Source organism: Zea mays, chromosome 1 (assembly GCF_902167145.1).
Source record: "Zea mays cultivar B73 chromosome 1, Zm-B73-REFERENCE-NAM-5.0, whole genome shotgun sequence".
Taxonomy (NCBI): Eukaryota; Viridiplantae; Streptophyta; class Magnoliopsida; order Poales; family Poaceae; genus Zea; species Zea mays.
Genome location: NC_050096.1, coordinates 50,600,759 through 50,625,664, shown reverse-complemented (window position 1 = coordinate 50,625,664; position 24,906 = coordinate 50,600,759). Strand labels below are relative to the sequence as shown.

Genomic DNA, 24,906 nt, shown 5'->3' with positions numbered 1-24,906 from the left:
GTAGTAGACTGGACACTGCCGGGTCGTGCCCTCTCTGTCTTGCTCTTGGACTAGGGCCGCGCTGACTGCATATGGTGAGGCTGCGATGTAGAGCAGCAGAGGCAGCGAGGGGTCTGGACTAGTGAGGATTGCCAAGTCTGACAGGTGTTGCTTGAGTGATGCGAAGGCTGCCACCTGTTCTGGTCCCCACACGAAGTCTTTCGCCCCAAACAGTGTCTTGAGGAAGGGTAGACTCCGCTCTGTGGACTTGGAGATGAATCTGTTCAGGGCAGCTAATTTGCCTGTCAGACGCTGGACATCCCTGGTTGACTGCGGGGGTGTCATGTTGATGATTGCTTGAATCTTGGTCGGGTTGGCCTCGATCCCGCGGTGCGACACCAGGTAGCCCAGTATCTTCCCCTGGCGAACCCCGAAGACGCACTTCTTGGGGCTGAGGCGAAGTCGTGCGTCCCGCATGTTTGCGAATGTCTCTGCGAGGTCGGCCAGGTGGTCTTCTTTATTTTTGCTGGCAACGACGATGTCGTCCACATACGTGAAAATGTTGCGTCCTACTAGGCTCTCTAGCACCGTCTTGGTGAGGCGAGAGAAGGTTAACCCAGCATTCTTGAGTCCCTCCGGCATCCTGATGAAGCAGTACGTGCCGAAGGGTGTGATGAAACTGGTGCTGGCCTTGTCCTCCTCCTTCATGTATATCTGGTGGTAGCCGGAGAAGCAGTCGAGAAGTGACATGACTTCACATCCGGCTGCACTATCGACTATTTTGTCGATCCGAGGCAGCGGGAAATTGTCCTTGGGACAGGCCTTGTTGGGGCTAGTGAAATCGATGCACATGCGCCACTTGCCGCTTTTCTTTTGCACCATGACTACATTGGCAAGCCACGTAGGGTAGGCGATTGATTCGATGAAATTGGCCTCCAGCAGGCGGTGCACTTTGACTTTGGTGGCTTCTATTTTTTTGTCGGACATTTTGCGCAGCCGCTGCTTTTTTGGGCGCACCGAGGGGTCGATGCCCAGACTGTGCTCGATGACGGTGCGGCTGACTCCGACCAGGTCGAGGGCAGACTAGGTGAAGACGTCTCTGTTTCTGGAGAGACAGGAGATAAGTTTCTCCTCGTCCTGCGAAGTTAGGTCTTCGCTTATGACGACCGTTTGCTTGGGCGTCGCTGGGTCGAGGGGAACTGTCTTCGTTCCGTCGTTGCTCTGTAGCTGTGCTTTTTCTTTCTCGTCGGCGGCTGGGCAGGTCGCCTCGGAGACGTCGCGATGTGTCGTAAGGCAGTGTACGTTCCGTTGACCTGGAACGAAGTCTCTCTCAATGTTACACGCAGTCTGTTGGTTACCGTAAACCGTTATCACGCCTTGTGGACCCGGAATTTTCATGCAGAGGTACAATCCATGAATGGCCGCTTCAAATTTATTGATGGAGCCCCGACCCATTATGGCGTTATAGGGATAGACCATGTCGACGATGTCAAAGGTAATCTGCTCACTCCGCGTGTTGGGTGTTGCGCCGAATGACAGGGGTAGTTCAATCTTGCCCACAGGGAAAGTGCCCTTGCCGCTGAAGCCGTATAGGGGGTTGTTTGAAGGCTTGAGTAAGCTATGGCTGATGCCCATGCGGTTGAAGGCGTGCAGGAAGATAATGTCCGCCTGGCTACCGTTGTCAACTAGGACTTTGTGTAGGTCCCAGCCAGCCACGCTGCAGTTGATTACCATGGTGTCGATATGAGGTGCGCTGCGCAGATCAACATCTGGCATCGAAGGTCAGTGGCACGTGTGACCACCTTGTTTGCACCACCGGGCCGGTGAGGGCGACATGGTTGACACTCCGATAGTGATCCCTCTTTTGCCGCTTCGTCTCGAAGTCTATGCTGGACCCTCCGGTGATCATGTGGATGACTCCGCGATACGGCTGATCGGCGAAGTCTTCCTGCTTTGGCGCTGGTGGGTGATTTTGGTGGTGTGGGTTTGGGTGATGCGGAGGCGGAGGCGGGGGTGGGAGGACTTGTACTTCCTGATGATGCTGATATGCGTGGTTGGGTGGGTGCTGGATATGGACGTTGTTATATGGTTGGTGGTGGTGATAAGTGTGCGCGACAACTCTTTGATTGTCGGCTGGTTGTGTCCGAGACATTCTGTCCTTGGTGGCCTTTGTTTCAGGGCAATCCCTTGTTGGGTGTGCGTAGTCTTCGCCGTGAAACAAGCAGTAGAATCTGCACGGTTGTTGCGCCCGTCCCCAGCCCTGGCCCCGCGTGCCGCCTTCGCGGCCCTGGGGGATATTCTTGACGGCGAGCGGCCTCGCCAGCGGGGTGCTGGTTGGCTATGTTGTGCACCTGCTGTTGACTGCGGTTGTCCCGTCCTGAGTCTGACTGCGAAGGCCTTGTCCAGGTTCGGCTGGACTGCGGAGGGTCCTTAGGCTTCCTCTGAGACTCAACCTTGCGCTGATGGAGCTCTTCAGATCTGGCATACTTCTCGAACAGCTGATAGAGCTCTTGGAGATTTTTGGGTGGGTCCCTGATGTAGTGACTGTATAGGACGCTAGCCCGAAGGCCACTGATGGCATAGTGTATGGCAATGTGGTCGTCGACCGAAGGCAGTTGGGACTTGAGAGTCAGGAACTTGCGGTAGTACTCCCTTAGGGTTTCCTTTTCTTGCTGCTTGCAGAGTGATAACTCGGCCAAGGCGTCAGTGTCGGGTCGGTACCCTTGAAAATTTAGCAGAAACTTGTCCCGGAGTCCTTTCTAGGAGTTGATGGACAACGGCGACAGCCTGGTGTACCAGGTCAAGGCTGGACCCTCGAGGGCGATGATGAACGACTTGGCTATTGTGGCATCGTCCCCTTCGACCGATGCGACGGCAACTTGGTAGGTCATAATGTATTGTGTTGGATCGGTGTTGCCGTTGTACTTTGGGTAGGTCCCTGCCCTGAAGTTGGCGGGCCACGGTGATGCTTGGAGTTGCAAGGCCAGGGGACTTCGCTCGTCAAGGTAATTGATGCCTTGGAAAGCTGCGGCATGCGGGACGAAGGGTCTGCGCTGGGGTATGAAGAAGTCCTCGACTGACACGCGCTGTTGTAGGGTGGGGTCGTGCTGCAGGTTGTGCTGGCTTTTGTTCTGCATGAGCACGATCTCTTGCTCGAGCTCCCGGGCTCTCTGCTCCTCGTCCCGTATCATCTGGCGCACCTTGGCTTGCGCGGTGACACGCTGGCGCTTGGCCTCGAGGATGTCTCTCTGTTTTTGGAGGTTGCGGTTCTTGATGCGTAGGGCCCGTAGCTGTAGCTATTCTTTGGCTGAGATGCCGATGACTTCACCGTCCTCTGTTGCGTCTTCGCCCTCTGGTGGAGCGAAGCCTGGGGGCGGTGCTTGTGGTTGCCCTCCGGAGCTGCAGGTGCGTGCGGTGCATTCGGGAGTGGGGTGTTCGTGTCACTGTCTCTTGCTGAGGGCTTCGTCATCGCAGGCTTCTTGGGGTGTGTTGTCTGCGAGGGCCTTGCCCTTTTTCTCGGCTAGCAGCGCTGCCTTCACTGCTTCGTCGACGGATGGGGCTGCCTTCGAACTAGCTCTCTTGGATGCCATCGCGGGTGGTTTGTTCATAGCACGAACAGTGGGCGCGAAATGTTGGAACTTGCTCTCGGGGTCAAGTTAATCTAACGGGTGGGTGGTGAGAGTGTATGCAAAGTTCGGTGATGAAAGGCAATAGTTCTGTTAATCTGGCCTCTCAAGGGCACTGTATGGGGGTATTTATAGGTACTCGAGTGCCCAACGTTCCAAGGTAAGGACGTTTATGCCCTCGAGCACCTGGACTATCCCTAGAACATTCCCATTAGGAGGGATTACAGACCGTCATTATAGAAAAGCTATTACAAATCAGATCTGTAACACGCTTGTCCGTGCGTGGCCTGTTACAGTGGGCTGAATCCCACGTGGGCCTCCAGGCCAGGTGAGGACGTGGGACGGCTAGACTTTGCCGTAGTCTGGCCTTCGTCTTGCAATGAAGGTGACGAAGGGTGGGCCGTGCCGGTCATCTTGTCTTCGTTGGTGTAGTGAGGTGACGAAGTTCTGGAGCGAAGGGTAGCGTCTTCGCCTTCGCTCCAACAATACCTTTGCCTTTAATTGATCCACAACCAATGCTTATAAATCTCCAAGATTTTCTGTTCTCTGTGGTCCAACCTACATTCTTATTTCTCTAAGAACTGTTAGTCCACAAATAGTTGTCATTAATTACCAAAACATCACTAAGGGGCCTAGATGATTCATAACTACCTTACCCGAAAAAGGCAAGGGCGATATGAGGAGCTGCCAGTATAGGAAGGTTCTCAGGTCGATCATGCTGCGATGGTTTTTTGGACGAGGGATTCCTATATCGCCCCTTTTCAAGAAACCATAGCGGGGTTTTCAAGCTAGTTGAACTTTATAAATGCTTTGTAGTGCTACCTCGCCTCGTCTCCTCGGTAGAGATGAATGGGGTTTCTAGACCCCTTGGTAAATGGGTAATACGACTTGTGGGTAAAGATGCACAAACTCTGCAGAATGTAAAACTTATACTTAGTAATTGCTCATAAAATTTTGACCAACAAAATTAAAAACGATGCTCAGCCTTAACCATTTTTTGGTAAGCCTTACACTTGAGCCCCCACTAGAAGTGAGTCAAACACAATTTTACAATACTTGCTGAGCGATGACCATATAAGAGCTCACACTTGCTATAATCACATCAACTTAAGAACAGATAGCGCAAGATAAGGAGCATGAAGGATGCTACGATGAGTTCGAAGAGGTATAGTCCGTCATCTTCCAGTCAACTATGGTTGTGAATGATCGTTGTCGCTATATGATGTAATTTATTTAGTTATTTTGTACAGAACTTCTATTATGTAATAAAGATGTGACATTAATTTCTGTACCATGAGTGATCATATATGTGAGACTTAATACTAACACACATTTGAGCCAGATTTACCCTGGTATGACATAAACCCAAGGCTGAGCTGGTTGCAGTTGCACTTGCAGGGCACGACACTGCCTACTTTCAAGGTTCAGCCTCTGTCTTGGCTCCGCAAGGCCACGCCGGCCACATCAGATGCCATCGAGCCATGTTGATGAACAGGTTTCACTGAACAGGACTGTTCCTGACAAAAATGTGGCAGGGCCCAACAGGCCCTGGCCAGTGGCCACCGGCTCCCACTGGCGCTTGGTGCATGGACGTATCGATCGAGCATGCTCATTAGTCCAAGAGAGGGTCGTCTTGTGCTGGTCATACAAAAGATGGCGTGTCAGCTGATTACTATGCAGTCCAAGCTACACTTCATCATAGAAAACAAGGTTGATAGGGTTACCAACAACCAAGCTAATGGAAGGCATGGTCCAGAAACAGCCTGTGTAGTGTAGAGACAGCTACTGCATCCGTCCTATCTATTTTTAGTCAAACTATTTATTTTTAGTTAAAAACTATCTAAAGTTTAACCGAATATCTATAGAATAGAGTATTTACAATGTAGAATAGAGTATTTAGTACGCAAAATAGGTAAACAAAATATGTTCCATAACGAACCTAGTGTTGGTATCATAGGTATTAACATTTTTTCTACAAATTTAGTTAAACTTAAATCTGGTTTGACTCAGCACTATACTAAAATTGCACCTTTTTAGGGGCTGTTCTGTTCCCATCTCCTAAACTCCAGTCACTTATATTCAATAAACTGGCAATTGGTATGACTAAAGGAGGGCTCCTAAATAGAAATTCGAGGAATTCAAGGGACTAGAGTTTAGACAAGTGACTAAAGTAACCAAACAACCCCCTTACTGATGAAGTACAGAGCCGTTATTCAGTCCCAACAGCTATATGCTGCTACATTTTTATGTTTTTCCAGACAGCGAAAATGCTGCTCGTGCATAAACATGATGACCCGAAACAGGGGCCTGCTTTGCACATGGAGAAGTGAGGTCCATGCCACTGCTCAAACACATGACAGGTATGGCCTAATCCATGGGTTCTAAGGGTGGAATAGCATAAACAATCAGATCATTGGTCTAGTCATGACTCATGAGTCCCACTGGAATTGTCAGACTAATTCACTGGATTCCAACCCGGACAAAACCTATCACCTTAGGCCTTGTTCGTTTCTGTCAGATTGGTGGGTCGGAACGATTCCTAACCGAATTGCTTCTCTAATTTATATAAACTTTGATTAGGTAAAACGATTCTGGGTACAATCCGACACAAACAAACAAGGCCTTAATCCTTTGAAAGATGGTAGGAGGATATTGCGGGAAAAAAAACACAGGTGTCGACGGTACAACATGAGTACATGACACAACAGGTCAAAGAAACGTGCCAGCTGCCTTCCGAAACTCAAGGTTGGAATCGCAAAAAGAACTGGGCAACACCGAAACGAAATCATGGATCCCGTGCTTTCCACCTGTCCCAAACGCGATGTTGCGGCCACGGACCATCATGGATCGCTAATTGTATAGTGCCATCAATCATGAATCAGCAACAGAAACCATCACCAATTCAGGGAGCTACCACTAGTGTTGGTTGTAAAAGGATGCCAGCTAATCTTGCTCTTGTGTCTCCAGACATACACATTTTCTTGCGCCATTCAGAGATATTCAAATAACCATAATGCACGGCTACCATGACAAAACTGAATTCTTCATAGCACATGCCTGCACTCATCATTTTTGTTTTATTATTTGGACAGGGAGCATGTGCAAGACCATGATTTGAAAAGGTTATACTGTCAAGAGATTTTGTGCTGCAGATAGGCAAGCAGGCAGTGTTTTGCAAAGCACCACAACTCTTTGTTTGGAATAAAATTGTTCGATTCATCAATCATTAGGGTTAACAGGGTTCCAACAAATGGACTCCATACGGTGTTCCAAGCAACCAATGAACTGACAATAAACTACTCCATTAATACTGTTGTGCTGAGGGGAGACAATGAAGCTGGGTTACAAGCAACATGTCGCTATACAACATACAGGAGAAGTCAATCTTGAAACACTTGCCATTGTGGGCCTGGGGCCAAATTGACAATCAATACAATGATGCAAGTAAAAAAATCACCGTGAGTCTGACTACACCTTGGCATTCTTTCTAGCAGCCAGTAGTTGTGTGCTACCTGAATTATCTCTTGGCGAAACAGTATAGGATAGCGTAATTTGTGCTGGGTTCGGTTCCGCCTCTTCACGGAATTTGACATCAAAAGCAATCGATTGGTAGAGACAAACTTCATCTTCTTTACAGTAGTAAACCTACAAGATAGAATAGAACATACTCATTCATAATCTGATAATCCTAAGGGAAAAGATTTCCTTTAGTTGATTTTTATCTATTTGTGCAACCAGTAAATCTTTGATAAGAAAATATATCAGCAACACAGTACTTTGTTAACTAAGAAACAACAAATGGCACACATAGCATATCGTACAGCAGAGCCTCGTGCATCCTAACTCCAGCAGGGAATGCACACAAATTTATGGCGACCATATGAATAGGATGGTCTTTATTGACTATTTTCCTAGCAGGGAACTTGTACCAGCTATAATACAACTTGACTCCTGTTTACACATATCATCCTACCTTGAGGCAGTTTTTACCACTGCCGCCATCAAATGGCACCAATTAATTACAACACTATTTCTGTATTTATTAAGATGCTTTCCCATTCCTTTCTAGGATTGACTTGGTCACTTGTCACATCTTGATTCATGTGGCAAGAGATAAAGTAAGGTAGTGCGAATAATCTAACAAATTAATAAATGACATTGCTGATTCCATGTCACTACCTTGCAGTTTATCCTTCCCATTGACAAGGATGATGATATCCTTCTGAACTTCAGTGATGCCAGCCCTTCCGAGTTTAGAAAACCGTTCGCTGGTTCAATCTCAACTGCATTAGGCGGCTCTGTTTCCACATCAAATTTACTGCGGGCTTCCTACACCTCAGCGAAAAAACTTTAATACAAGCACTGTTGAATGCTGTACCACACAGTCACTAGTGACTACCATGAATAATGCAAACTTGCAAGTAAGATAAGAAAAAACAATGTCTTATGGTTATTGATGACCTTGGAGAAATGGTAACCATCAGGTACTGTAACTGCAAGAGACAAGAATCCTTCCTTTGAAGAACCACCATCGACATTAATAACATCTGTATCTGCCGATAATCGCCGTCTTAGGCGTTTCAACACCTTCGGTTTTGGTGATGGCGGTTGTACTCCGATCAACTCTAGTGTCTTCACCTCAGCACCTTTGTCACTAAGAGTTATATATCTGATTGTGTTGTTGTTTGTATCTGCTACAAGAAGCCTTCCTGTACATATATCAGTTACACCATTGTATTATATTCACTTTCAGTTTGCAGTACAGCAGAACACAAAGGATAATGAGGAAAAAATTCAATGTAGAATCTCAAGAGCTGTATTTATCAAGTAGTAACTGTATCAAGGCCAAAACTGCTCAAGGACATGGAAAGTGATGTTGTGTGGCTAATGGACACAGAAAAGTTCAATTGGTGTTGTGTGGCCAATGGATACAGAAAAAAAGTTCAATTAGTTCGAGATGCCAGGGACACCTACACCTCCGCCGCGGCCACCCGCGGCACCTGTCGAGACGCCGGTGTACCACCCGCCGCTCCTTCACCGCGACCCGCGGCACATCCACCCGATGGTGACGCGGCACGCGGCTGGTACCCTGCCGCCCCGGGTCCTGGCTGCCACGACCGGAGACTCGCAAGCTTCTCCGGTACCCACCTCCGTCCGCACCGCCCTGCTGGACCCCCACTGGCGTCGGGCGATGGAGGAGGAGTACTCGGCGCTCGTCGCCAACCAGACGTGGGATCTGGTGCCCCGTCCGCCCGGCACCAACGTCGTCACCGGCAAGTGGATCTGGACGCACAAGCGGCGGGCCGATGGTACCCTGGAGCGGTACAAGGCTCGCTGGGTCCTTCGGGGCTTCACTCAGCGCCCCGGAGTAGACTACGATGAGACCTTCAGCCCGGTTGTGAAGCCGGCCACCGTCCGTACGGTGCTCTCACTGGCCCTTGCTCGCTCCTGGCCAGTTCACCAGCTCGACGTCAAGAACGCTTTCCTGCACGGCACCCTCACCGAGACCGTCTACTGCTGTCAGCCGGCGGGGTTCGTGGACTCCTCACACCCTGACATGGTCTGCCGGCTCAACAGGTCCCTCTACGGCCTCAAGCAGGCCCCCCGGGCCTGGCACTCCAGACTGGCTACGTTCTTGGTGACCCTGGGTTTCGTGGAGGCCAAGTCAGACACGTCCCTGTTCGTCCACCATCATGGAGCAGAGACTGCCTACTTGCTTCTCTACGTGGACGACATTGTACTCACTGCCTCCAGTCAGTCACTTCTTCGCCGCCTTGTCGACGCGCTTCAGCGGGAGTTTCCGGTCAAGGATCTGGGCGTACTTCACCATTTCCTGGGGGTCACTGCTGAGGCTCGTCCCTCCGGACTCCTACTTCACCAGCGGCAGTACACTCTTGACATTCTGGAGCGGGCCAAGATGACTGACTGTAAGCCCTGCTCTACCCCAGTCGACACACAGGCGAAGCTCTCTGAGGCCCAGGGTGACCCCGTCGAGGACCCCACCGGGTACAGGAGTCTTGTTGGTGCCCTTCAGTACCTCACCTTCACCAGGCCGGACATCTCCTACGCTGTGCAACAGGTCTGTCTCCATATGCACGACCCCCGGAACCCCACCTCGTGGCTCTCAAGCGCCTCCTCCGCTATCTCCGGGGCACCGTCGATTACGGACTGCTTCTTCACCGGTCTACATCCTCCGACCTGGTCGTCTACACCGACGCTGACTGGGCAGGGTGCCCAGACACTCGGCGCTCTACCTCCGGCTTCGCCGTTTTCTTAGGCGGCAACCTGGTGTCCTGGTCGTCGAAGCGCCAGCCGGTCATCTCCCGCTCGAGCGCCGAGGCGGAGTACCGTGCCGTGGCCAACGGCGTGGCGGAGGCTGCTTGGCTCCGACAGCTCCTCGTCGAGCTTCACTGTCCACTCTCCAGGAGCACGTTGGTCTACTGCGACAACGTCAGCGCGGTCTACCTCTCCACCAACCCAGTGCAACACCAGCGGACCAAGCATGTAGAGATCGATCTACACTTCGTCCGCGATTATGTCGCCGCCGGTGCTGTTCGGGTCCTCCACGTCCCGACCACCTCTCAATTTGCTGATATCTTCACCAAGGGTCTTCCGTCCTCGACCTTCGCTGAGTTTCGCTCCAGCCTCAACATCAGTAGTGGGTAGTTGCGGCTGTGGGGGGATCCTATGGTGTAATGTACATCTGTGTAATGCACAATGCACGCCTTTCTTTTTCGCCTTCCTTTTTTAGTCCAGTCTGTGAACTCCGCTGCGTCGGATGTTCAGACTGCGGGGGAGTGTTAGTGTACATGGTGTGGCCCATGTGCCAGGCCCATGTAAGACTATATTGCTACCCTCTAGGGTTAGCCCATCTATCCAATTAACAGTTTCAACACATACCCCTTTTGCATGCACAGAGCATGGCCTGCTGGGTCCTGGTTCCTAGATACGGGACAGGCTACTCTGGGAAGACAACCAATCAGGCCCTAAACCGTTTCTCCTTCCTCTCTCCCCTTTATTTTCTCTCTTTCCTCAAATCAATGGTGTGGGCCGGGCATGTCAGTAGCAGCGGCAAGATGGGCTCTCAGCGGCCGACGTCGCACTGCATCTGACGAGCTGCATCCAGCAGTGGTGGCAAGTGGGGTGCATGCGCAACTGGTGACACGGGTGGCCCGACGGGCAGCAGCTGGCGGTGGCGGTGAGTGGGGCAACCAAGCAGAACGTGCCACTTGTAATCGGATCGAATACGGACGGATATCACTGAAACCATATTTGTTTTTATATTTTTTATTCGGATTCGAATTCGAATAGCTTCGGATACGAATACCAATGTTTTCGGATACAAATATGGATAGCTGTGTGTCAAATACGGAACTAATCGGTAACGATTTTTTGTCGGATACCGTGTAAGACATCATTCCACACATATCATAGTTGTAATCATTTATCCACTCCTTGAGTCCAAACATTTTTTTAGCATTATATGTGTACATATGTCGCGCTTTTGTAAAAATTCGTGAATTCTTAGGCTATATGTGTATTATTAATTTATTTTGCATAAAATCATCAAAATGCAAATAAGTTACCAAGACTAATAAACATTCTATAAGAATATAACCCCAAGTCTCCACATAAAAATAATAAAGTGAAGTATTGATTATGTTGAAACTTGGATATTTAGAGTGATTTCACGTGTAATTCACGCAATAAGTGAAATGAAAGAAACACTACCATATTATAGATTTTATGGTCCAAATATTTTGGAGGATTATATGTGGACATATGTTATGCCTCCATAAAATTTCATAAATTTATGAGGATATTTGTGTATTATTAATTTCTTTCTAAAAAAATCAACAAAATGCACAAAACTATCCGGATATACGAGAAGATATCCAGATATTCGATATCCGACGGATATCAGGAATATTGTATTAGAATTCGATATCCGAACAAAATATCCGTATTCGTATCCGTTATCCGAAAATTCTATCCAAACCAGTGTTCACCATCTTCGAATCTGGATCCAGACGGATATTTTCCGAACCATATTACATCCCTACGCGCCACACAGGCCGGCAGTGGTGGCAAGCCATGCACAACAATGGAGACTAGGGGCAAAGTGGTGGTGTGGGCCGAGCATGGTGGTGTTGCGGGAGAGAGGGAGGGGGGAAGAAGAAAAATCCACCGGAAAATTTGACATTTTCACCATATTCCTCTTTCATCTCAGATTGGAAATGGTCATTTTAATGAATGCAGTGTCTTCTAGCAAATTAAAACATCGCCAGAGTGCCAGCCAACCAATTCATCTTTTCTTCGTGCCTATTGGACACACGACATCACTTTTCATGTGCCATCGGAAATGTCGCCTTATATCAAAGACCTGACCATCTGTTTCTGAATTTAGCAAAAGGTGTACAAGACAACAATTACTTGGGGTCTGTCATCAAATTGTGAAAGATTGGGGCAGAGTTGAGGTGATTTCTTGCAGGAAATCTAATTCTCAAGGAGCTTATCACATTGGCTTATTGGGGTACTTATTGGAAAAGGAGAATGGGGCAATATTCTATATTGATAGAGGTAATGCATCCTGAACAGCAGGCCTTACAATATATAGGCATACACAGGTGGTGCACCAGGGAAGGGTGCGGCAGCCTGGAGCCAATCAGACCAAACCTACCAAAGATAGAAATCCTCCTTTCTATACTAGTACAGCATATCTGTCTATCTAAGGAAGAGACCTCTAGTTGCCATAGAAGACTATATTGCTATACTAGACTGGATAGGAGAGCCTCACGCAGGAGGCAGCCAGGAATATTACCAAAACTGTCTAACACCCCCCCGCAGTCAAAACATCTAGCCACTGCAAATGTTGAGACTGGACTTGAACTCAAGAAACACGGAGGAAGGAAGCCCTTTTGTGAAGATGTCTGCAAACTGAGAGGTGGTAGGAACATGCTGAACACGAACTTCACCAGTAGCAACCCGCTCACGAACAAAATGGAGATCTATCTCAACATGCTTCGTCCGATGATGCTGAACTGGATTAGTGGATAAGTAGACAGCGCTGATGTTGTCACAGTAAACAAGAGTGCTTCTATGAAGAGGACTGCGAAGTTCTTGGAGTTGACGCAGCCAGCAAGCCTCGGCAACACCATTGGCAACAGCACGATACTCAGCTTCAGCACTAGAGCGAGAGACAACCTTTTGTCGCTTGGAGGACCAGGAGACAAGATTATCACCAAGAAACACCGCATAACCAGAAGTGGAGCGACGAGTGTCCGGACACCCAGCCCAATCAGCATCAGTATAGACCACAAGCTCGGAAACAGATGTGGAGCGTGGTAGAAGAAGACCATGATCAGCCGTACCTTGAAGGTAGTGAATAATACGTTTCAGAGCAGTCAGATGGGACTCACGGGGATCATGCATATGGAGACAAATCTGTTGAACTGCGTATGTAATATCAGGTCTGGTGAATGTTAGATACTGAAGAGCACCAGCCAGACTCCGGTACTGAGTAGCATCCTGAACAGCAGGTCCACTGTCAGCAGCGAGCTTGGACTGGAGATCAACCGGTGTAGAACAAGGTTTGCAACCAGTCATGCCTGCACGGTCAATGATATCAAGTACATATGTACGCTGATGGAGGAAAAGACCAGCCGGTCGTCGCTCAACTGTAATACCAAGAAAGTGATGTAGAGGTCCGAGATCCTTCATGGGAAAAGTTGTCTGAAGTGCTGCAATGACACGCTGCAATAGAGCTGAACTGGATGCAGTGAGGATAATATCATCAACATAAAGAAGCAAGTAGGTTGTCTCAGTGCCATTGTGAAAAATGAACAGGGAGGTATCTGCTTTGGCTTCGACAAAACCCAGAGTCTTCATGTGAGAAGCAAAGCAACTGTACCAGGCACGCGGTGCTTGCTTCAGGCCATAAAGAGACTTATTGAGACGACAAACATAAGTGGGATGAGCAGGGTCAACAAAACCTGCAGGTTGGCTGCAGTAGACTGTCTCAGAGAGAGTACCATGAAGAAACGCATTCTTTACATCAAGTTGGTGGATAGGCCAATCCCTCGACAGAGCTATCGAGAGAACAGTGCGAACCGTGGCAGGTTTGCCCACCGGACTGAAAGTCTCATCATAATCAACCCCAGGACGCTGAGTGAATCCTCGACATACCCAGCGTGCTTTGTAGCGCTCAAGAGAACCATCTGCATGAAATTTGTGACGGAAATGCCATTTCCCTGTGATAACATGAGCGCCTGGAGGAAGAGGAACAAGTTTCCAGGTATTATTGGAGACCAGAGCCTGGAACTCCTCTTCCATGGCACGACGCCATAGGGGATCAGCCAAACCTTGGCGAACTGAAGTTGGCTCGGGGGAGATGGCTGCAGTAGTGAAGGCGGCCGGTACTCGAAAACCAGCCTTGGCCCGGGTGGTCATGGGATGATTGTTGACCACCATAGGCGTAGGAACAGCGCCGGGAGGAAGTCCAGACAGCGGCGAAGGTGCTGGTGCAGGCTCAATCGGAATTGCAGAAGCACCAGAGGCACCAACCACTGGAAGATCTGTAGGGGAAGTAGTCTGCTGGTGCCGACGAGTGTACACGCGCAGAGGTAGGGGCGTCGGAGCAGTTTCAGGTGGTGATTGCAGACCGCCAGACCCGGAGGGAACCACCAGGGGCAGCGGGGCAACTCCTGGTGCTGGAGCCAGGTCGCGCGGCACAGGGGCAGAAGGCACCAAGTCCTGGTCTGGAGAAGACAGGGACGGCGCAGGCGGTGTAGAGGCTGAGACGAGTGTGAGTGGTATGGGTCCTGCCAGATCAGCCACTGAGCCACAACCAGAACCGGTCACCAAGGGGGACGCCATGGTACCTGCAGAAGAGGGCAAAGTCCCAGTTGAAGGGGACAAGTGCGCACTCTCAGGATCCAAAAAATTCAAGTTGTTAGTTAGATGGGGCGAGACAGAGAAGGGGAAATCTGCCTCATCAAAGGTGACATGTCGGGAAATGATGATACGATTTGTGGAGAGATCAAGACATCGATAGCCTTTGTGGTTGGAAGAATAACCAAGAAAGACACACTTGGTAGAGCGGGGAGCGAGTTTGTGCAGTGCAGTAGCAGTGATATTCGGGTAGCAGGCACAGCCAAAAACCCGAAGATGATCATAGGATGGAATGGTGCCAAAGAGAGCAGCATAAGGACAGATGGCTTGTATAGTTTTGGTGGGAAGGCGATTCAAAAGATAGGTGGCTGTGTGCAGACCTTCAACCCAATATTGAGCAGGAAGGGAAGCCTGAAAGAGTAAGGAACGAATGATATTGTTGGTGGTGCGAATGATGCGCTCGGCTTTACCATTCTGAGGAGAAGTATAGGGGCAAGACATGCGTAGAAGAGTACCACGAGCAAGGAGAAAAGAGCGAGTGGAGGAGTTGTCGAATTCACGCCCATTATCACACTGCAAATGTTTAATGGAGCGACCAAAGTGCGTTGTGACATACGCAAAAAAGGATGAAAGAGCATCAAAAGTATCAGACTTAAGACGCAAGGGAAAAGTCCACAGGTAATGGGTAAAATCATCAAGGATGACAAGGTAGTACTTATAACCCGACACACTAGCAATAGGGGATGTCCATAGATCACAATGTATGATATCGAAAGGTTGCTCAGTACAGGTGGACGAACTAGAAAAAGGTAATCTAGTGTGACGGCCTAATTGACAGGCATGACATAAATCAAGGGAACTATGAGAGCACTGAATGACGGAGGAGCTAGTGAGTTGGGACAAAACATCGATGCCGGGGTGACCAAGTCGTCGGTGCCAAGTAGGAGTAGAAATTACAGCCAGGGCACAAGTTGTCGATGGGGATGAACTAGGCAGGCGCAGGGTGTAGAGTGGGCCAGCACTATTGGACCTGATAATCACGTTCTTGGAGCGAAGATCCTTCACAGAGACACCAAAAGGATCAAATTCCATAGAGCAACAATTATCAGTAGTAAACCGACGAACAGATAGAAGGTTTTGAATAATATGAGGTGTGTGGAGAATATTATTAAGATATAAAGGTCCTGGCAAAACCGTGTCGCCTACTGAGGAGACAGGGAGAGTGGCGCCATTGCCAACAATGATGGAGGAAGGAGTAGTGAGATTAGGTGGTCGAAAGAGGGAGATGTTACCAGCATGAGGTGTGGTATGGTTGGTGGCGCCCGAGTCAGGAATCCAATCCGTAATTGTGGCCGGCGGTTGAAGAGTCATTGTGCTGAAGGTGTTGGCGAGGGCACGCTGATCCCAAGATCCAGTCCAAGGGGACCAGGGCTGAGGAGCAGGAGGTGTTGTTGGTGCCGGCATGGGCGCAGGAGGGGGTCCAAGCAGTCCAGCCTACAGACCAGCCTGCAGGGTAGGCAGACTTGGTGCTGCCAGATAGGACTGCGACGGAGCTGGTGGACGGTACTGCTGTCCGGGGCGAGGGGAGGATCCTGCAGACATGGATCCAGGCCACATGTGAATTGTACCTATCCAGGGATTGTAGACGGAAGGCCAAGGTGAGCCACCACCACGACCATGGCCGTGACGGCGATTTTTGTTGCGACGACCAGTGCTCGAACCCGGCACACCACCCTGGGCAGGTGGGCGAGTTCCCTGGGCAGGAGGACGGGCTGGTGATGAAGCCGATGGAGCTGCAGTGGAGGTGTACAGGGCGCTGGCCGCAGGGTCAGGAGGCATAGCCCCTGCAACAATCTCTTCCAAGACCAAATCATCCCGGACTTTGTGAAAAGTCGGAAAGGGAACAGAACGTGTGATGATGGTCCGGAGATTGGCATACTTGGGGTTCAGGCCCCGAAGGACATTGAGCACCAGAATGCGGTCGGAGACGGGGGCGTCGAGGTCGGAGAGCATCAGCGAAGCCTTTCATCTTCCGACAATACTCACCAACAGTGAGATCGCCCTGGACAAAGTTGCGGAAGGTGGCGTCGAGGTGAAGAGCGCGCGTCTCGCGATTTCCAATAAAATGGTTTTCAAGGGCGAGCCACGCCTGACGAGCCGTACCATGGCGCTCCTGCAGCTCGATGGAGACGGTGCCAAAAATCCAAGACAGAACGATGCTGTCCATGCGATCCCATGTCGGGTCGTTGGGAAAGGAGGAGTCAGCAAGTACATGATCCGTCAAGGCATACCGTTTGAGGGTAAGAAGAAGATGGCCGCGCCAGGTTGCAAAGTTGGTGGAGGAGGGCTCGAGGGTCACTGGAACCAAAGAGCGGATGTTCTGAACGCCAGCAGCCTGTAGGTGCAGATTGGCGATGACGGTCGCCTCATAGCTGCCAGAGGGCTCGAGCGTCGAAGAAGAGAAAGCGCCAGTGTACGGAGGCGGCGTCATCTGCTTGGCAGCGGTGACAGCTTGCTCCTCCAGAGCAGCGGCAATGGCCCGTTCCTTCTCAAGAACAGCCGCGGCAGCCTGGACCCGGGCGCGAGCTGCAGCAACCTGCTGCTCAGCATCCTGAGCAGTCTTGATCATGGCGGCGATTTGCTGAAGAAAAGCGGCTTCGTCGTCGGACGTCGTCATAGAAAATGAGGGGAGGGGGGGGGAGGAAAAAAAGAGGAACTGCCACTGCTGGAGAGGCAGAAGACAGAGGCTAGGAACGTGGAATCTCTGATACCATATTGGAAAAGGAGAATGGGGCGATATTCTATATTGATAGAGGTAATGCATCCTGAACAGCAGGCCTTACAATATATAGGCATACACAGGTGGTGCACCAGGGAAGGGTGCGGCAGCCTGGAGCCAATCAGACCAAACCTACCAAAGATAGAAATCCTCCTTTCTATACTAGTACAACATATCTGTCTATCTAAGGAAGAGACCTCTAGTTGCCATAGAAGACTATATTGCTATACTAGCCTGGATAGGAGAGCCTCACGCAGGAGGCAGCCAGGAATATTACCAAAACTGTCTAACAGTACTGATTGCAGAGGAACCAAAGAATTTTTCATTAAGTGCCTCCAAAGACTAAGAGGTACTGTTGGAATAAATGCTTAACTATGAGGGGATAACCTTTGCATAATAAAAAAGTTTAGTTATTAGTTGTTCTTAAGGGAGACTCGCTCTCTGCAGACTCCAAAAAAAACACGCCTAGAAATCTGAATAATATTGATTGAGGTCAGTCAGGATAATATTAGCCTTGTTTTTGTTTTCCCTTCAGTTTTTGGTCTTTTAGACATGCTGTACATTTCCTATCTGCTTTATTAACCAGACTTTGATTGCAAGTTATTGGGTTGTAGAAGAGAAGTGATAGGAAAAATAGAATCCAGATGAGATATTTAGTTGCCAAATTCAGGAAATCAATTCTAGAGAAAAGATTATGCTATGGTGTAGGTTGACTTGTATGATAGTTATAGTAATTAACTGAAAATGAATAAATACAGAAATTACCATCTCCAACTTCAACAAGTCCTGCTGGTTCAGAAAGCTGCATCCAGAAAATTCAAAAAACAATTGTCATCGAGCTGTCCCTAGTCAAAATTATTTGTTTGTCACAATAAGACAGTAGAGTGCTCAAGAAAGCAACACCGTCTACCTATCCAAAGACTACAATTAAGCTAGCTAGATAGCAAGTACTGCGGGACATGGCATTTTAAAATTATTTGCATGATAGATCTATCACAAATTGTCAACATAAGATGGAAAAATGTGATCTAAGTTTTAGCTCACTTGAGCTGTCAAGCCTGGACCATCCCTGTATCCTGCACTCCCCGTTCCAGCAATAGTTGTAACTTTTCTTGTGACGGGATCTAACTTTTTTATCTGCCATTGGTAAGAAGAAAAAACGAGAATGAATAGCAAAAAAAAAGCCACATAATATAATATACTAACTCTGTCCCATTGATTAGACATATAAATTTTTGTCATGGTCTTTAAAGCAAAAATTTGACCATTCATACCTTTCAAAATATGTCATCAATAAAAATACAAAAATACCATCATCTTAAAGTACTTTTGTATATGAATCCAAATATATAGCATGCATACACTAAATATATATATTTTGGATAAATTATTAGTCAAAGATTTAAAAGGTTGACTTTTATAAATACATGCACGCATTAATCAACCGGACAAAGGGAGTATTATTTACTAACAACAAATTTTGCAGATGCAGAACTGCTCCAATATGAAATCTAGAAGTGGAAAATGGACCATGTGGACTGTTGGTATTTTAAAACCTGGTTCAGCTTACTTGCAACATTGGACTAGTAATTAACTTAATATAACCATTTTCTCAGCTTACTTGCAACATTGAATAAGTTTTACATACAAGAGTTTTGGTGCAGAATGGGCCCTACATAATGGCTGTAATCAGTACAAGGACCTATATCACATCTGGAAGTTAGCATAAGCAGTGCAATGTCATCAGGAGTATGCCCTGCTGACTGGAACATCAAGGAAGAAGTGAGAGAGGACTACAAGTAATAGAAGGAAATAGCTCCATACTCTACTGATTGGAGATAGGGTTACATATATAGGGTTACAACCCTAACAGGCCTCTTCTGCTGGGCTAGGCCCAAGACATGGTTATACCCACTAGCAGTTTAACACCCCCAAGTCAAAACTCTAGCTACGACAGATGTTGAGACTAGATCGAAACTCTGAGAATGCTGGGAGGGCAGATCCTTGGTGAAAATGGAGGCGAACTGCGAAGTCGTCAGAACATCATGGACTCAAACATCTCCGATGGCGACGCACTCACGAACAAAGTGGAGATCAATCTCGGCATGCTATGCTTCATGCGCTGGTGCTGGACGGGGTTGATTGAGAGGTAGATCGTGATGATATTGTCGCAGTAGACGAGGGTATTGGAATGTGAACCCATAACCCGAACAGGGGTTGGGTGATATATTAATAGGCTGAGTAAACTGGGTCAGGCCCATTACAGAGGGGTGAGATGGTCATTACACGGGGAAGACCCCAAACCCTAAACGGGTATTCTAACACCCCCCGCAGTCACAACTCTATCCTGTACAGATGTTGAGACTGGATCGAAAGTCTAAAAATACACTCGACGGTAATCCCTTGGTGAAGATGTCGGCGAACTGCAGCGTGGTGGGGACGCTGAGAACCCGAACGTCATCGGCAGCGACACGCTCGCGGACGAAGTGCAGGTCGATCTCCACATGCTTCGTGCGCTGATGCTGCACGGGGTTGGTGGAGAGGTAGACCGCGTTGACGTTGTCGCAGTAGACGAGGGTGGCGCGCTGGAGGGGACTTGGAGCTCGTGGAGGAGTTGGCGCAGCCAGGAGGCCTCTGCCACGCCGTTGGCCACGGCACGGTACTCGGCCTCAACGCTGGAGCGAGAGACGATGGGCTGACGCTTGGCGGCCCAAGAGACGAGGTTGGCGCCCAGGAACACGGCGTAACCGGAGGTGGACCGGCGTGTGTCGGAACAGCCAACCCAGTCAACGTCAGTGTAGACCACGAGCTCCGACATCGGGGATGGTCGGTGAAGGAGGCCGTAGTCGAGGGAGCCGCGGAGGTAGCGCAGAATCTGCTTGAGCGCGGTGAGATGGGGCTCCCGCGGAGTGTGCATATGCAGGCACACCTGCTGGACGGCGTACGCAATGTCGGGCCTGGAGAAGGTGAGGTACTGGAGCGCGCCGGTCAGGCTCCGGTAGGACGTCGCGTCGGCGACCGGAGGCCCGTCGTCCTCAGAGAGCTTCGCCTGAGTGTCGACAGGCGTGGAGCAGGGCTTGCAGTCAGACATGCCAGCCCGCTCCAGGATGTCGATGGCGTACTGGCGCTGGTGGAGGAAAAGACCCTGGGACCGGCGCTCGGCGGTGATGCCGAGGAAGTGGTGTAGGGGCCCCAGGTCCTTCATCGTGAACTCCCGCTGAAGGGCGACGATCGTGCGGCGTAGAAGGTCGGCGGTGGATGCCGTGAGCACAATGTCGTCGACGTAGAGCAGGAGGTAGACGGTGTCGTCGCCGCGCCGGTAGATGAACAGGGACGTGTCCGACTTGGCCTCAACGAAGCCGATGGAGGCCATGTAGGAGGCGAAGCGACTGTACCATGCTCGTGGCGCCTGCTTGAGGCCGTACAGGGACCGGTTCAGCCGACAGACCAGATCCGGACGGTCAGCGTCGACGAAGCCGGTGGGCTGGCTGCAGTAGACAGTCTCCGTCAGAGTGCCATGGAGGAATGCATTCTTGACATCGAGCTAATGGATCGCCCAGTCGCGGGAGAGGGCGAGGGAGAGGACGGCGCGAACAGTGGCGAACTTGACGACGGGGCTGAAGGTCTCGTCGTAGTCCACTCCGGGGCGCTGTGTGAAGCCCCGAAGGACCCAACGGGCATTGTAGCGGTCGAGGGAGCCATCCGAGGTCAGCTTGTGGCAAAATAGCCACTTGCCGGTGACCACGTTGGTGCCTGGTGGACACGGCACCAGGTCCCAGGTGTGGTTGGCCAAGAGGGCCGCGTACTCCTCCTCCATAGCACGATGCCAGTGTGGGTCGGCGAGGGCAGTGCGAACGGAGGAGGGCACCGGAGAAGCGTCGGGTGGAGTGCTGGACGTATCAGCTGCCAGGATCAGCCGGTCGACGGGGCGAAGACCGCCAGCGGCGCGCCGAGTCACCATCGGGTGGACGTGTCCGAGGTCGCGGTGGATGGCGACCGGGTGGTATACGGACGGCTCGGAGCAGACCGCCGGAACGTCGAGAGCGGCGGGTGTGGCCAGCTCGCGGCGGTGATAGACGACGGTGGGGTCAGCGAAGCGGGTCGCGCTCGTCGATGGGCCCGAGTCTAGGGGCGCGGAGGTAGTGGCGTGGCCGCGGCGGTGGTAGACGAGCGTGGGGTTGGCGAAGCGAGCCGGGGTCGACGGGGCCGCGCGTGGCGCAGGCGTGGTCGACGGGGTCGCGCGTGGCGCAGGCGGGGTCGACGGGGCCGCGCGTGGCGCAGGCAGGATCGACGGGGCCGCGCATGACGCAGGCATGATCGACGTGGCCGTGCGTGGCGCAGGCGGGGTCGACGGCGCCGCGCGTGGCGCGGAGATGGGCGCGAGCTGTGGCGTCGTGGCTGCACGAGGAGCAGGTAACGGCGCAAGACGGGGCGCCGGGGGTGGGTGGGAATCAGGTCGGACTCGAGGAGGGAGTCAAGATCGGTGGGTGGGGTGGAGCCTGCAAGGGGAAACACATCTTCGTCGAAGACGACGTGACGAGCGATGATGATGCGGTGGGAGGTGAGGTCCAGGCACCGATACCCCTTGTGGTCAGGGGAGTAGCCGAGGAAGAGGCAGCAAGTGGAGCGAGGAGAAAGCTTGTTAGGGGCGGTAGCGGAAATGTTAGGGTAGCAGGCACAGCCGAACACGCGCAGGTGGTCGTAGGAAGGGGCTGTGCCGTACAGGGCGAAGTGAGGTGTAGGGTGGCTCACCGCCTTCGAGGGAAGACGGTTGAGGAGATGCGTGGCGGTATGAAGGGCCTCTGCCCAGTAGGTGGCAGGAAGAGACGCCTGAAAGAGAAGGCAGCGGATCATGTTGGTGGTGGTGCGAATCATGCGCTCGGCCTGGCCGTTCTGAGCAGAGGTGTAGGGACACGAGAGACGCAACTGGACGCCGTGAGTGAGGAAGAATGACCGAGAGGCGTGGTTGTCGAACTCGCGGCCGTTGTCGCACTGCAGGGCACGGACCGGGCGCTCGAATTGGGTGGATACCCAGGCGAAGAAGTGAGTGAGGGTGGTAAACGTGTCAGACTTCAGTCGAAGGGGGAAAGTCCAAAGAAAATGGGAGTAGTCGTCCAGAATGACCAGGTAGTATTTGTACCCGGAGAGGCTAAGGACAGGAGACGTCCAGAGATCACAGTGGACAAGATCAAAGGCCTAAACAGCCCTAGACGTGGAAGTGGAAAAAGGAAGACGGGAGTGATGGCCGAGCTGACAAGCATGACAGAGGCGCTCAGAAGAGCCCCGAGTATAGGATATGTCTGAGTGGGTGGAAAGCTGGGACATGACGTCAGGTCCAGGGTGCCCGAGGCGACGGTGCCAAATGGCGGAGGAGGTGGTGATAGTAGTAAGAGCATGTGATGTGGTGGTAGTAGTAAGTGCAGGAGATGAGGCTACTCTGGTGTGGGGAGTGGAGGGCAAGTGAAGAGAATAGAGGGGCCAGAGCTGTCACAGCGAGCGAGCACAGCATGTGTGGGAAGGTGGCGTATGGTGAGACCCCAGGGGTCGAACTCCATAGAGCACACTGGTTGTCACTAGTGAAGCGACGAACCGAGAGGAGGGGATGAGTCAGTCCGGGAGCAACAAGGACGTCGTTAAGGCGGAATGGTCCTGGAAGAACCGATGCACCTACTGAGGTGACCGGGAGGGTGGAACCGTTGTCGACGACGATGGAGGAAGGATGTGAGGGGTGCGGTGGATGGGAGTGGAATAATGAACTAGTTGTGGGGGTAGTGTGGTAGGAGGCCCCGGAGTCAACCACCCAATCAACGGGAGAGGGAGACAGAGGGAAGGCCGCAGGGTGCGCGGAAAGAGCTAGAGGAGGAGCGCTGGCGTGGTTGCTAGGAGGGGAGGGGGACAAAGGGGGCTCGATTGCCAGGGAGGCGATCATTCTACGAGGGAAGACAAGGGGCCCGGACACGTAACGACCGGCCGTGGGATGGATTTCAACACAGTCACGGAGGACAGGGCTCATGGCGTGATCGAAGGCCACGAAGGTGCCCTGGACAAACTGACCATCGTGGAGGAGGACACGCACGGTGAGCCCGTCGAAAGGGGGTGAAGCCATGAGAGAGTGGAGAAGTGAATGGCGAATGGTGCGGCAAAGGGATGAGCTGCTCACAAGTCACAAGCAGACAACTAGAAGCACAGATGTGCGGCCAAGCAGGAAGCAGCGACAGGCGGCAGCCGTGCATCCGTGCGGGTCGGCGCCTCGGCGGGACCAAGCGGCAAGCAGAACAGCGGAGCGTCGGAGTGGGCGGCTGGAGCGCGGAGCGACGGAGCGTGCCGAGTCCGAGGCTCTGAGCGGCTGGAGGCTGGAGCGCCGGCAGGAGCGACCTGCGGCCAAGCGGGCAGCTGGCAGCCTTCGGGCAGCGAGCAACCTCCAGGCGCTTGGAGGCGTCGCAGGGTGGCGAGGGTGGCCGGCATCGGAGGGGCGGACCGTCGGGGGCGTGGGGCAGCGGCACAAACGGCCAGAGCGACACGACGGGAGCGGCGGCTTCGGGTGCGGCGGCTCCGGGAGCGGTGGCGCGAGCTGAGCGGCGTCGGGAGCGGCGGACCTGGCGGTGGTCGAGCGGCGGCCCAGGCGCTCGGGATGAGCAGTGTCGGGGGCGCGATTCCGGGAGCGGCGGCCCAGGCGGTGGTCGGCCTGGTGCAGGCGGGCGGAGGCAGGGTCTGGGCGCGGCCCCTGCAGCCCTGGCAGCGCTCGGCAGTGGGGAAGGAGAGAGCCGGCGGCTGGCGGCTGGGAGGGAGAGGCGCCGTCGGTTGGGGGCCGGCGGCTGGGAGGGAGGAGGGTGGGAAAAACCTAATCTGATACCATATTGGAATGTGAACCCATAACCCGAACAGGGGTTGGATGATATATTAATAGGCTGAGTAAACTGGGCTAGGCCCATTACAGAGGGGTGAGATGGTCATTACACGGGAAAGACCCCAAACCCTAAACGGGTATTCTAACAGAGGGTACTCCTGATGAGGAGACTGTGGAACTTCTGTAGGAGCTGCCTAGAGCCAGGATGCCTCAACTATACCATTTGCCACTGTGTGGTACTCGGCCTCGGCGCACGAGCGGAAGACCACAAGCTGTCGCTTCAATGACCAGGAGACGAGGTTGCTCCAAAGAAACATGGCGTAGACGGAGGTGGACATGCGTGTATCCAGGCAGCCTGCCTAATAAGCGTTGGTGTAGACGACGAGCTCTATTGGCGAAGAACATTGGAGAAGGTTGTAGTCAAGAGTACCTCATGTTCTAGAGAACCCGTGTCACAGCGGTAAGGTGCGGCTCCCGCGGATCAAGCATGTGGAGGCACACCTGCTTAACAGCATAGGAGATGTCCGACCTAATGAAAGTGAGGTACTGAAGGGCTCTTGTAAGGCTCCGGTGGGTAGTGGAGTCACTAACTGGAGCACCAGCACCCAAGGAGACCTTCGTCTGAGTGTCCACTGGAGCATCACACAACTCATAGTCCACCATGTCGGCACGCTCAAGTACGTCAAGAGTATATTGTCACTGCTGAAGGAACAACGCATGGGAGCGGTGCTCAACTGCAATGCCAAAGGATTGGTGAAGCCGACCAAGATCCTTCATAGCAAACT

The 24,906-nt window shown here is 51.7% G+C and overlaps 1 protein-coding gene across 1 annotated transcript in view; it reads right to left on the bottom strand.

The window, feature by feature from the left end:
* Positions 1-6,892: 6,892 nt before the first annotated feature.
* LOC118471883 (protein SUPPRESSOR OF QUENCHING 1, chloroplastic-like) overlaps positions 6,893-24,906 on the bottom strand; it is a 90,429-nt gene continuing 72,415 nt past the window's right edge. The window contains exons 24-28 of the mRNA NM_001395056.1: positions 18,319-18,411; positions 18,040-18,076; positions 8,067-8,314; positions 7,785-7,934; positions 6,893-7,250 (exon numbers count right to left, since the gene is read on the bottom strand). Of these exons, the coding sequence (NP_001381985.1) occupies positions 7,074-7,250; positions 7,785-7,934; positions 8,067-8,314; positions 18,040-18,076; positions 18,319-18,411 (705 nt within the window). The 3' untranslated portion in view covers positions 6,893-7,073. The remainder of the gene's footprint in view (positions 7,251-7,784; positions 7,935-8,066; positions 8,315-18,039; positions 18,077-18,318; positions 18,412-24,906) is intronic.